The 14,231-nt window shown below is 42.2% G+C and overlaps 1 protein-coding gene across 1 annotated transcript in view; it reads left to right on the top strand.

Moving 5' to 3' along the window:
* The window catches only part of TNIP3 (TNFAIP3 interacting protein 3), a 49,634-nt gene that overhangs the window by 32,602 nt on the left and 2,801 nt on the right, over positions 1-14,231 (top strand). The window contains 2 exon segments of the mRNA XM_056855027.1: positions 9,340-9,459; positions 13,717-13,842. Of these exon segments, the coding sequence (XP_056711005.1) occupies positions 9,340-9,459; positions 13,717-13,842 (246 nt within the window).

The following is a 14,231-nucleotide window of genomic DNA, read 5'->3' as shown; positions in this document are numbered from 1 at the left end:
CTCCCCACACACACACACAGACTCTGCTTTCCCCCCCCACACACACACAGAAAAGAAAAAATATAGATTAAAGCCCCCAAAGGGGTCTTACTGTGGCTGTCTTCTGTTCCAGCAGGAGGGGCTGGGAGGCTGGGTAATCCAATATGATTCCATTTGTATCCAATATAAGATCCATATGTATGCATCTCTCGAGGGTGATCCATTCATCCCAATAGGGAAAAGGGGAAAGCCCATATCTCGGGGGGCCCTGACCCAATGTTTACAAAACGTGGGTGGTCTCTTAAAAAGCCTTGACTGAAGCTCCGCTGAAAATCTGGGGTCGGCACACCCAAAAATGCGCCCCCTGCAGCCACGGAAAGAGAAAAGGGGGGAGCCGATATTTCAGCCCCCACTGAACCCATCTTTACAAAACTTGGGTGGTCTCTTAAGAGGGATTCTCTGAAGCTATGATAAAAGTTTGGGGGCTGCACCCCAAAAAAAGCGCCCCCTGCAGCCACGAAAATGGAAAAGGGGGGAGAGGAAAAAGGGGTGGAGCCCATATCTCGGGGGGCCCTGACCCAATGTTTACAAAACTTGGGGGGTATCTTAAGAAGCCTTGTCTGATGCTCCGCTGAAAGTTTGGGGTTGGCACACCCAAAAATGCGCCCTCTGCAGCCATGGAAAGAAAAAGGGGGGAGCCCATATCTCGGGACCCCCTGACCCAATGTTTACAAAACTTGGGTGGTCTCTTAAGAAAACCTGTCTGAATATCCCCTGAAAGTTTGGGGTTTGTACCCCCAAAAATGCGCCCCCTGCAGCCACGGAAAGGAGCGAATGTGCACAAGCACCCCCTCACACACACATGAGGATTTCCCTCTCTCTCTCTCTTTCCCCGGCCGGCCGCACATCAGCTGATTCCTCCAGTACTCAATCCTGACTGATTGGCCAGAAGAAGACCCAGCTTGGCCACCGATTGGCCGGGGGAGGAGAATGCTGCTTACTGAAGGTTATGCTGCTTACTGACGGCCCCGAATTGTCGAATTTATTCGCGAACTCCCGAACTCGCTGAATTCGGCCCCCCCGGTTGCCCGCCAGTTTTGAGTTCGGTTCCTCCCGAACTAAAAACCGCCGAATCAAGGGAAATTCGGCTGATTTTCAGTTCGGGCCGAACCGAATTGACAGCCCTACTCTGGCCTTTTATGCATGGGTTTTTCCATCACGATCACCCCCCACGACTACTTCAGGGCTTCGTTTTCATTATGCACATCTTTTGCGACCTTTAGACATCACTTTGCTCTTTCCCCACATTTCCCCTCCATTTTCCAGATGCTGCTTCTGGTGGCATCCAGAAAACATGGGAAAAACGTGGGGAGAGAGCAAAGTGACTTCTAAAGGTTGGGGAAAACATGCATAATGAAAACGAAAGGCCGAAATAGTTGGGGGCGGTTGCCATGGAAACAACCCATGCATAAAAGGCCTTTGTGGACACTCTTGTTGTCTTTCACTCAGATATTTTCCTTTTCTCCTATTCTCTTTTATATTTTGTAAGATTCTTTTGTGTGTTATTTTACCCACTAATTCTTTAGTGAAATGCTCATGTCTACCAACATTTAGGTGACAAGAAAGTTAGATACCACTTGTGATTTCCTGGCTACCCCAAGAAATTTGTCTAACTTCACTGTATCGTTCTGTAAAGTAGTGCTGTTTAAGTGGACATGTATGTGTTTTTTTTTACCATCAAGTCACAGGTGACTTATGGTGACCTCGTAGGGTTTTCAAGGCAAGAGACATTCAGAGGTGGTGGTTTGCCATTGCCTGCCTCCGCGTCATTACCCTGGTATTCCTTGGAAGTCTCCCATAAATGCTAGGCAGGGTCAGGACTGTAATTAATACCAGTACACTAACGGCTAGTTCAAATGAGCTGCTTGGCCAACAGATTTCCATCGCAAGATTGAATAATTATTGGCTCTTACACAGATCCCTGATTGAACAAAGGAAATACTGTGTGAAGAGCACACACATACATCAGTGCAGGGGGTGGCAGTGATTCCCATGATCTTGGTAGCACATCCTGGACCTGCCTGGAGAATGAAAATCAATGTAGTACTGCTTTGTAATGGACACATTGCAATGTGCTTTCAGTTCATGTGGTATTTCCTTATAATGTAAAAGCACAGAGGAATGTTGGCGGGCTGCTCAGTGTGAAAACCGTATTTGACGAAAGACAGTTGTTTTTCTGTTGCTTCGATTCAATAACAAAGAGTTAGGATTGCATTCCTAATATTTCATATTAAAATGCAACTTTCCAACATAGGTGTATTAAAACATTTGAGCTGATTCTGTAATATGGTTGTACGTATTGAGAGAAATCATATATATAATTCTACTAGAGAAAATACCCTTGATCCAGCTCTCAGCCTGAAAAGCAGCCAGAAATATGCAAATATGCAAACACCATGGTCCATGGGGGTGGGGGTGGGGGAGAATAAATCCCAGTTCTCTTCATGCCACAAACAGCTGACAGGAAGTATGGAGATCAGTGGTTCCCAACCTTTTCAATTACCCCTTTTTCACATCAAAACAATTTCACAGACCTCCAATATAATAGTAGCGGTTCTATTAGTATCTATTGATTAAGAAAATTCATAATGACAAAAAGATAAAATGACAAGGCGTAGTGTGCATATGGATTCACGGACCCCTTGCAATTATTTCACAGCCTCCTGAGGGTCCCTGGTCTTCAGGAACCACTGATTTAGGGTATAATGGGGCCAAGCCTTGTGTATACACAGCCTTGGTTGTTGAATCAGGGAAGGGAATTGCCTGTACAGCAGGCCTGTACAGCCTGTCCACATATGGCTCCTAGTGGTATACCACAGATTTGCCATATGTTTCCCAAAAATTGTGAAAAGAATAAAACCAACAATTGAAATGAATAAACATCATTTCAGCAAGAGCAAGAACATAACACAATGGCTTAAAAAAAGTCCTGATAAACCACAAGCACTTCCTCAGGAAACCGGAAAAGATAGCTCAGTGTGGCTCAATCTGAAAAGAATCTCAATCTAGCTCTGCGCTAGAGACAGGACACAAAACTTCAGTAAGGAAAATACAAGTTGCTATTAGTAAAATAAAAATGTTAGTATTACTAGTATAATAAATTTTTTTTCTCAAAAGCTAGCATTCAAAAGGAAAAAAAAGACACATAAAGTAATACTTTTGCTCATAATCCAACTTTTTTGTTGTATGACTAATAAATTCTGAAAAATCCGAGGACAGCAGAACTGCCAACCATGCATGCAAAGGAAAAGTTATAGAAAATCCCTCTGCCTTATTTGACGAGATTTGTGCTTTATGGAATCATATTTATCACTTGTTTTTTAACAGATGTGTACTTCATAATTTTGTATACCTGCCAAATGAGTGTAACATTTCATGTATATCAGGGGTAGGGAACCTTTTTTCTGCCAAGGGCCACTTGGATATTTATAACATCATTCCGAGGCCATACAAAATTATCAACATAATTAGCCTGCTATATTTGGTCAAACATTTAATTAACTCACCTCTGTTCGTTTCTTGCCTATCCCGGCAGTGCCGAGGATTGAACTTGGGACCTTCTGCATGCTAAGCAGACGCTCTGCCACTGAGCCTACAGGAGAAGTGGGAGCCACACAGCAAGGGTCCAGATCGGGGAGGGGCACAGAGTACACAGAGATAAATGCTGCACATTTGCATCCTGCACCTGGGACCTTCTGCATGCCAAGCAGATGCTCTACCACTGAGACCACAGGAGAAGCAAGGGTTCAGATTCGGGAGAGGCAGTCACACCCAGCCTCCTTCTATCCCTCTCCCTGCCAATAAAAGCCTCAGATAGGGAGTTTAAGAACCGCTCGCCCCTTCAACACTCTCTCTGGCAAGGACGCACAGCAACTTTGCTTGGCGTCTTGCCTCTCCTCTTCGGCCACTGATGTTCTCCACCCTTATTCCCTTCCTCCCAGCACCTGTCCCACCCACCAATTCCCTGCACCCACCCTCTTGCACCAGTATCAGAGGAGACCCATTCCCTCTCCCCCACTGTCTCTGTGTAAGGCTCTCCTTTCCATCTTAGCAGCAGAAACCTCTGCTGCTAATTGGGACGGCATCGCCTGCGCACAACTAGGCTGCGCTCTCCGTTCCATGGCTCCTTTCCTCCCAACCTCCCTCCCCTGGCAAGACCCCCTTGCCTGTCTGGTTGCAGCCGCTGCTTGGCCTTCTGGTGGGCCCGTCCCTGGCCTGTCTCTCGCTCCCCCTCCTCAGCTTGCCTCTGAGTTGGGGTGGGTTCCCATCCATGTCTCTTTGATGGCGGCTGCGTCGCACGCCGCTGATGCGCCCGAGGCCCGGGTTGCTGCTGCCGAACCTGCAGTCACCTCCCTTGTCGTCCGTCCCCGTACCAGCCGCATTGCCCCCGTTGCCGGCAGCCCGGGCCCCAGCAGGACCTCCCCTCCCTCTCTCTCCCTGTGCCGCTGTTCAGCGTGTGGGTGGGGTGTCAGGCTGCTCTCCCCCTCTTCTCCCTGACCTGGACTGGCATGAGGAGGAAGTGGAGCCCTGGAGCTCTTGGCCTCGGCACAAGGGCCACAGCAAATGATCTCACGGGCCTTAAATGGCTCGGGGGCGGAGGTTCCCCACCCCTGCTCTAGAGTGTCACTATGTGGAAACCATTTTTTTTCCTCCTCAATTCTTTGGATAAGGAATTTGGGGATGGGAAAAAGGTGGGTAAATGGGATGGCTAAGTGGAAGGGAGTTGCTGGATTTAACTCTGCAGGTTGGAGAATACTGACCCAGACCCAGAATAAAATCTTAAATTAAGGAGCTATGTTTGGTAAGACTAGAACAAAAATCAGAAAATCCCATATGCTCCATTAGATGCTGCTTTTGAGCATAAGAACATAAGAAGACAATAAGAGCTTGCTGGATCGGACCAGTGGTCCTTCTAAGATCTTGTATAGACAGAAGATTTTCAGACCTCCAGAGATTGTCAGCTGAATTACACATTACACTCAATGTGAGACTGCTGCCAAAAATTCCAGAGAGGTAGCATCTTAATCTATTGTTGCAAAGCAAAACAAAAGTCCAGTAGCACCTTAAAGAATAATAAAATGCTGCCAAAATGCCATTCCCATGTCAAGTTACCTCCCAAAATGTGTAGGATCACTTTCCATGTTGTGCATCACCATGCTGTGCATTTTGCTGTCAATGACAGTGTTGAAAAACAGTAGTGGGGAAATGTGTGCTCTTATGCTATTTTCAACAGCCTCCAAGCATTGAGTGTAACATATAGTTCTACCCTATGCAATTGCCTAGATCAGCACAATCCCCTAGATCATCATAGATGGCAAGATCAAAACCTCTTCATATTTAGTACCTCATTCTTCACTTCCAGTTTATTGCACCTATGAAAACCCAGCCATGGAGGAAGAATCCATTTGCACACAGCCTAACTAATTTATTTGGCATGGATTTCCGACTCAACAGAACGCTTCATTAGATGTATGAAATGAGTAGTCCTTTATGAAGCAGTGCACTTCTAATTTATTTATTTATTTTTAAATGTATACATAATCAGAAAATGGGTTCCCGGGCAACTTACAAAATTGTTAAAATGTCCTACTCCCATTAAGTTGTCGAAAAACATAACATTAAATAGCTAGAAACAATCAAGTCAATTCAGTTTATTGGCCTTCTAAGAACCCATCAGAACATCTACCCTGTTACTCGGTCTAGATGGAAATGACAAACAGAGTTGGGTTATCATCAGCATATTGATGACCTTCCAGTAGTTTTGCATAGATGTTAAAATGCATGGAAGGCAAGATGAATGGGCTCAAACAGTAGTCACTCAGTACCATCTTCTGAAACTAATTCAGTAGCAGTTCTCTTACAAAGGAATTTCAAAGGGAGATTGGAAAGAGAAACTGCTGAATTACAGTTGATATTCAAACTAAAGACAATGCATTTACCTGGGCTGAATAAAGACCTTGCATTCATGGCTCATTACTAATGCTGATTTCTCCACACCCATCTCTCCCCTGGACATCACAGACTCTTCTGCATACCACACCTAATCCCATCACGCCTGCTATTCACATTTACATACTGTTAACATTTACATACTAATGCCTGTCTGAATTCACTCTCCTCTACTTAAAGACAGATGGATTCACATTCTAGCTGTATCTGAAGAAGTGAGCTGTGGTTCACGAAAGCTCATACCCTGCCAGAAAATATTTGTTAGTCTTTAAGGTTCTACTGGACTCTTGCTCTATTCTACTATATCTTCTGAAACTGATCAACCAAACAGAAACAGACAAGGGGGGACGTGCAAGGGAACTTGCGGCAAAGGGGAAATCTCGATCTCAAGAGGCTCAAATGTATTATAGGTTGACAGTGTCCAAAGCCTCTGAGAGATCCAATAGGATCAATAGGGTGGCTCTTTGTTCTAGTACAAGGTGACCAAGACAGCTTCTGTTTCAGGTCCTGGTCTGAAGCTGAGCTGAAATGTGTAACCTTGCCCATCAAAAAATATCTGGAAGTATCCAGTCATCGTTCACTTGACCACCTTGCCCAATAAGCAGATGTTCATCTCCCAGTGGTTTAGGTATTATGGATCCAGGGATGCCTTATTTTAGAGGGGTTCAAAACTGCATGCCTAAGGTGGTTGACTCTATCCCCTTATTAAGGACAATTGATCTGCCTAGTTAGTCTCCTCCTAGCTAGCATTCCTTGCTCTTTCTGGTTGATTAAAGCTGAAATTTATACAGCAACACTGAGGTGATTTGGTGAGGTAGCTCAACTTGTATATAAATGTGGAGTTCAATCTCGGCAAATTTGACTAGTGGTTGTGATTGCATCAAAGTCCTCAGCATCCCTGATTTATATGGGATCATGGTATCGTCAAGAACATCCAGCTGTAGATAAAATGAGGCATTGAAGGATATAGAAATCTATTTAAAATGGTCAGGAGACTAACATGTGAGGAGAAGAAGCTGGAAGAAAAAACCCATTCTGACAGTGAAACAATGACATAAAGGCTTCTTTGGATACCAAAGTCTCTCACACAGCACGCAAGTGTCTTGTTGTCTCCCCCAGGTGTAAGCCACATGGCAACAGGAAAAACTGAACCAGATTTTATGCACATTTATTGCAAGCATCTTTGGTTAATCAAATATATTGAAGTCAGGTTCAGATTTGGAAAGAATTAGGGGAACATTTAAACATAAAAGTGACTTGAGTTTATTAGAAAGTCGTTGGACTGTGTCCTACTAGCTTTTCCACTGGCAAAAGAGGGACGAAAGGGCCTCTTCTAACCCACCCCAAAAGTAATGCCAGGGAACATGGCACCAATGTGGAGAAATGTTGTACTACTTCCTCCTTTTGAATAGAATTGCACACAAAGCTTTTAAAAACCACACCATCTAAACTGCTTCTAGTTTCTGAAGGCTTTGTCCTCATTACAACAGAATGTTTACAAAGCGCTTGAGATGTGTGTATGTGCATAATGGAGCAAAAAACTGGAGTATGCTTATCTGGAAAGTAGAAATTGGGAGTGGGACTAATTACACAATCCATCTACCGTTTCTGAACAGACTGACTGTATTCTAAACTTTGTTTCCTGGGCTGCAGATGCCCAGCCCAAGTGCTGTAGATTTGGCTGTGAAGTTGCATTTCTTTATATAATTGTCCATCCAGGTAGATTATGGCCATTTGGTGGATGAAGATGACAATGTAACAGACTTCACACTGACTTTTTAAAAGAAGCACTCAGATGGTTCAAATAGATTATATTAGATTAGTAGATCGATGTACCTCACAGCGCTGATTTGTCATTGACCAGGGCCTTCTGGCATTATCAAATAGGATAGAAAAGTAGATAAGTGATATAAATCAAATATGAGCTCTAAGGTGAGTACTACAAATGATTACCTCAAAATCCATTTTTTTTAAGTTACCGGTAATGCATACTGGGTTTTCTGTGCTTTTTTAGTTGTTTAGTTGTTTTTTGAGCCTTTAGGTTTTTTTAACCTTCCCTCATTCTCTTCCCATCCTTTTACCCACCATGAGAATTTAGAAACTTTTTTTAAACAAATGAAATCTAAGATTGCTCATCTTACAACTTTAGAATGTTCTAAACCACTTAGAATTGGATTATTTATGCGGGGAAAACATATGGCAACTGTGGTAAGTGATCGGATCTAGATGTTTATACATTTGTTTCTGTTTTGATGTGCCTGGATTAAGGAACATGGGCACACAAGTCAGAAATATGGAATGTCTAAACATGTGTTTCAAGTGATATTTATGACTGAAAACTGAGCAGACAAACAATGAAGTGGTACATCTCCCTCTCTGTCTCCCTCTGTATATCCATACTACAAATGGAGAACAGTCCCAGGTCATCTAGGCAGTTGTATTTCATTTGCTTTGGAGATTTTCAGTTCTTAGATTTCAACCACATGTGTTTATGTCTGCAATAGTAAGGCAATATTTATGCAACTAGAGCATCACTGGTCTTGGCCCCATAGAACATCAAATCTGGTGACTGCAGTGTGATCATGTGGGTATAGGAAGTACATATATTGCCTACGTTTTTCCAGATGTGTATGCTGAAAAAAACTTGAGAATGCCGTTATGATAATTAAAGCTTCAAAATAAATTCCAAAGCCTTTTTGAATTTAGACTCTCATTCTGATCTTATGGCCCTTTCTCCCAGTACTAATAATGGGCTCTGTAGGTGAACGTGCTATGAAGCTTGTATGCAGCCTTGTGTAGCTTCCTATTGATTATGGGGATCTGTGGATTGAGGAACCACAAATCTAACTCTGTCATTAAAAAGGACCAGAACAGGACATCTTAGGTTTCCTCCCAAGGCTCACCTAGATACTATCATTAGAACAAAGGAGCTGCTCTTCCTAGCTGCCTCTCTTCCCAGATCAGACTGGGAATTTTGTAGTTATGTTATTTAAATTATTTGTATCCCCACCTCCAGTTTAACCCCCCTCAAACATGCTTATAACAATAAAACATTAATATCATGTTATTAGAGAACACAGTAATTGCCCATTCCTCACCTTTTGGCGGCTGGGGACGGCGTGGCCGAGGCGCCGCTGCCCCCCTTCAGTTGTCTCTGACTTCCGAGAGGGCCCTGCTAGTTTTCAAGTTATTACTATAAATGTATGACTGATGTTATACTATTTTTTAGTTAACAGAACTTAACTAAGATAATGGTGCTTAAAGAATGCTTTTTATTTTATTTATTTTATTATTAGTCTTATAGGCTGCCCTCCTCGGCAGAAGTATAATGTCTGCATTTTATTGATCTAGGCCCTTCTGGATGCCTTGAACAACCATAAAGTATCCTCGCATGTCCCTAAAGTGTATGAATTAGACAGGAATGGTATACACGATGAGATGCGGATGCAAATGGAAGTTCTCAGACAACAGGTACGAATTAATTGAATATTAACCTAAGCAACAACGTAGACTTATATAATTCCAAGGGTAAAATTTGAGGTTTTAAAAAAGCTTTGAAAAGGAACATGTTATTGTGGAACTTTTTATTTATTGCTAAACTTTCATCATGAACTGAGCCTCTATAAATTTCAAAGCTGGCTTAAGGTTGACACTGTCAGTAGAAAATATGATGTTTTTTGGATTGTATGGATATTGTTTCTTACATAAACTTGTACATGTAAAGGATTACATCTTTTTTTCAACCAGTCAGCCTAACCTTACCTTATGTCTGCATAACCGGTCTTATCCCTCCTATACTCCTATCATACTCACCTATCAAAAGCTACACATGTAAATTAGCTAACAAGAAACCATGTGTTGCTTCTCCGTTATTATCTGACAATGTTCCTTGTGAATCTTATCTATTTACTTCCTTTATATTCCACCCTATTTATTTATTTATGAAATTTATATCCTGCTCTCTATCCCAGCCAAGGCCGGGCTCAGAGCAGCTAACATCCATTAAAACATCATACAACAGTCAACACAACATAATATAAAAAAATAATTTCAATTTAAAACCAACATTCTCTGACACTAAAATCCAATTGGCACCCATTCATCGGCAGCCATTCATCGGCAGCTGGCCCAGGGAAGAGCAGTCAGGGTCCCCAGTCAAATCAGCCCAGATGAGGTGAAGGGAAGGGGAATGGAATCCAAAGTGGCTTACATCAGTCATTCTCCTTTCCTCCATTTTATCCTCACAAAAATTGTGTGAGGTAGGTTAGGCTGACAGTGTGTGATTGGCCCAAGGTCACCCAGCAAGCTTCCCAGGCACAGTGGGGATTCAGATCTGGGACTCCCAAATCAACACTCTAACCACTTCAGCACACGGAATCTTGTTATTATAAGATCTTATAAAATATAGTTCATTATCCTAAGAGTGAAGTGCCTTATTAACTTCATTTATGGGGAAAACATATATTCTTTCACATATATGTATATTCACATAGCCTGAGACACACATATATATTCTTATATACAGATCTAGAATCACTATGCATGATGGGTAAAGTAGAAATCTTTGGTCAAGAGATTCACTAGTGAGAGACCTGGGTCAGCCTGACCCAGCTCCATTTCTAGTCAGGTGCTAGTGAGATCATTCTCTCTATGCTGGTACAGCCAGACTCGCTAACAAGGTCTAAAGCCTAGTGATTGATGAGACCATTAGTGTCATCCTGGAATGTAAAGTTTCGGTTCTTCATTACCAGCTAAAGTGAACGCCTTCATTCTCATAGGACATGCAAATAGTTGTTTATACGTTTCTAATGGTCACTGGCTCAAGTGTTATACGCAATGATAATTAGTGCTGTCTGTTTAATTGAATATAAAACGAGCTGTATTCCTTTGTTCTGTGTGGTGGAAGACCTCTGACTTTTTAACGGGCTTCCTCCACGCTGCTTTGCTGTCCTTTATTGATCAATAAAGACCTGTTTGATTGTTAACCTCTCCTCAATTACTTAATTGGGTACTAAAGTAATTAGGGCCTTACAAGAGTAGAGAAGAACATGGAGGTAAACTAAAAAGAACACTAAGTGTCCTCAAGCTGTTTATAGTGGAACCAGTATCTTTGCAGCAGAGGATTGATTTAAGCTGTTATGCAATGTACTTCATGGCTTTGCTTTTATAGTAGAACTCCCATCAGTTTAAAAGTATGGTACTTCCCAGTTAACCTGAACTGTAAAGTCTGTCATTCTGGACACTGTTAGAATCAGCTGTTGAAATACAAATGTGTTTGATAGGGAGACTCATGAACTAAAATACTTGTTTCTGTCACGTTTGAAGGACTGAGCCAGATTTTACTCTAACGCATAATGCATGCCACATGCAGAAGGGTAAAAACTTGAATTTGATTGTACAGTAATGGATTGTACACATAATAAAACAGAGTATATCATTCCCACCCCCTTTCACAAATTCTTCTGAGGACACTTAATTTTTTCCCTTTTTAAATATGTTTCTCTAGTTTTATGTGCACTATGGAGTTCACAGTGCACACTGGAGAACAGAAGGTTCCAATTTCATGTTAGGAAGACTCTGTGTAATGGCTTCATTTATTTTCTGAGCCATCTTCATAAGTTAAAATAGCCTCAAGGGTTGGTCGCATACTAGAAAAGGGAAAAATATCGGCATTCATCCTGGTCACTGCCCTTTTACTTATGGTTTGTGTTTGGAGGTGGGTGGTCAAAGAATTCCTTCAAGACCTAGAAACTGGTGGAAAGCTAGCCATAAGTATAAAGGGTTTCTTTCCCACACAGAAGCAAAAAGACCATCAACCATGAGAACAAGCAAGGAAGGGATGCATGCTAGCTGAACAAAATCTCCTAAACATCTAACATAAATTATCTGCGTGCTCCATTTGTTCTTGACCTCATGAGTGATGGATGCCATAAAGGGATGACAGTTGTTTTGGAGAGCTGGTAGTAGATTACTGAAGTTCCTCACCCAGTTATGCTGCACCTAGTGCCTTTTTACTAGAATCTTAACGTCAGTTCTGGCTTTGCAACCATCATGGCATTAAAAATCCAGAGTTGTATGTTTCATATTTGTTGTCAGAAGATATTTTGAGCATATCAAGTAGAATTCTTTGGGAACTTTTAGGATAGGCTGCATGTTTCAAGGAGATTGTCCAGGAGTCACAGAAGACTGCAATTGAGCACTAACGTGATTCTGTAATGAGTAATGAGTCACATTGTTTTTACTTAAGCCTATTTGAGTACTTATATACTGCTGGTCAGTATTTTACTTTTGACAAGAGGATAGCTTTGAAATTTTTTGTTGAGTGCCAAGGGGTTAAGAGGAAGTGATGCAGAGATTAATTCCTTTCCCGCTGAAGTTTAAAGGCTTGGATGCGGGGGTGGGGGGAGGCTTCAGCAGATGCAAAGTTGCATTTACTATTAAATTATGTAAATGCTTAGGATGGGCTGCCGTAGAATTCTATGCAGATGTTTAGGGCGAGACTTATAAAAGTGTTGTGCATGTGCTAGACAGCCTCTGTCACAGTGTACTTCCTCTTCTGCTAGCACTTCCATCTGTGCAGGAGCTCACTGGAAAGCATTGATCTAATGTGAATGGAAATGGAAATGCTAGTAGAAGAGGAAACACACTCCATAGCTATTTAGCATTCAGACAGAACCTGTTCATAGGATCCAAGCCCTGGAGCACTGTTGATAGTTGCACATAAATGAAGAGATGAGATGTGTGTGGGCAAAGAAACCCATTGACCAGGCTGCCACTATGATTACTGCAGTTCAAGCTGGCCAAGATTCCCCAAGAGTAGCCTGCCCCCCCCTTTTTTTTTACCCAGTAGTGATCAGATGACATGATTTGGAAAAGGCCTTTCAGCAGGACTTAATCATTTCTCATTGGAAAGGAAAACGGATCACATTGCAAAGAAAACAAGTCTTCTGATACATGTTCCTGGTCATCCCAAGAAGAATCCCTGATTCACTCTCCTTTAGGTTTGCCAGGTCCCTCTTTGACACCAACGGGAGGTTTTTGGGGCAGAGCCTGAGGAGGGTGAGGTTTGGGGAGGGACTTCAGTGCCATAGAGTGCAATTGCCAAAGCGGCCATTTTCTCCAGGTGAACTGATCTCTATCGACTGGAGATCAGTTGTAATAGCAGGAGATCTCCAAGTAGTAACTGGAGGTTGGCAACCCTACTGTCTTCACTTGCATGCTTTTGCCTTTCCCTCCACATTTAGCTTCCAAGCATCTCAAAAACTGAAATGAGATGGAGACAGAGGAGCATAGCGGGGCGAGTGGAGATTTCTTCATTTAGGGACTTCAGTTTTTCACTTACTGTGGTAGGTTGTACGCTTTCCTAACAAGGAAGACTTCCATTCCTCAAACACTTCTTAGCAAAAGCACAGCAGCAGCAGGAAGATCAGAGATGAGAAGGAAGCAGAACCATATCCCTTCACCCTTCACTGGACCTGTCTCAGGCTAAGGCGCATAAGTGGGTATAATATTACTTAGCTAGCTGGCATATAGAAAGTGAATGTGAAATATGATAAAATTGCCAAGAATTGTGTCAGGTAACCACTTGCCTATTTGAAATTTGTAAATATTTCCCAAAAGGATGCAGGAATATATTTTTTATAGAATTCCACTGTATATCTGTGTTAACTAAATTTTGGAACTAATTGGATACTGCCATTGAATTAATACATCGAATTCCAATTGTAGGTTCAGATATATGAAGAAGATTTTAAAAAGGAAAGAGCTGATAGAGAAAGACTTAATGAAGAGAAAGAAGCACTGCAGAGAGTTAACAAGAGAGCACAGTCTCAGTTGAAGAAACTAAATTCTCAGGTATGAGTTGATATAAAGGTACCACAGCCAACAGTGTTCATTTTCTCACATTCCATGCAACCCAAGACTTTCTAGCTTCTGTTAGTTGACACTGCGTTTTATGTGAGGTCACCACCTGGGATGAAATCATTCTGATGGAAGGCTGTTGGTAGAATGATGAATAATTTGAATTCCCCCCCCAGATGAAATAAACGGAGCAATCAGTGACTGGTAAGAGTATTAAAAGCTCCTTTGCCATCTCTTCCTTTGGCTTTGGTTAGCAAGCCTAATGTAAGAATTGCAGGGCAATCCTGAGCAGAGTTATATACTTATTAATCAACTGCAGCCCATGGGCTGTTTAGGACCACACTGTAACTGGGCAATCTGAAGAACGTTTTCTGGGGGTTGCC

This window comes from Euleptes europaea, chromosome 9, assembly GCF_029931775.1.
Source record: "Euleptes europaea isolate rEulEur1 chromosome 9, rEulEur1.hap1, whole genome shotgun sequence".
NCBI classification, from domain to species: domain Eukaryota; kingdom Metazoa; phylum Chordata; class Lepidosauria; order Squamata; family Sphaerodactylidae; genus Euleptes; species Euleptes europaea.
The sequence above is the reverse complement of the archived record's forward strand: the minus strand, read 5'-3'. Positions and strand labels throughout refer to the sequence as shown.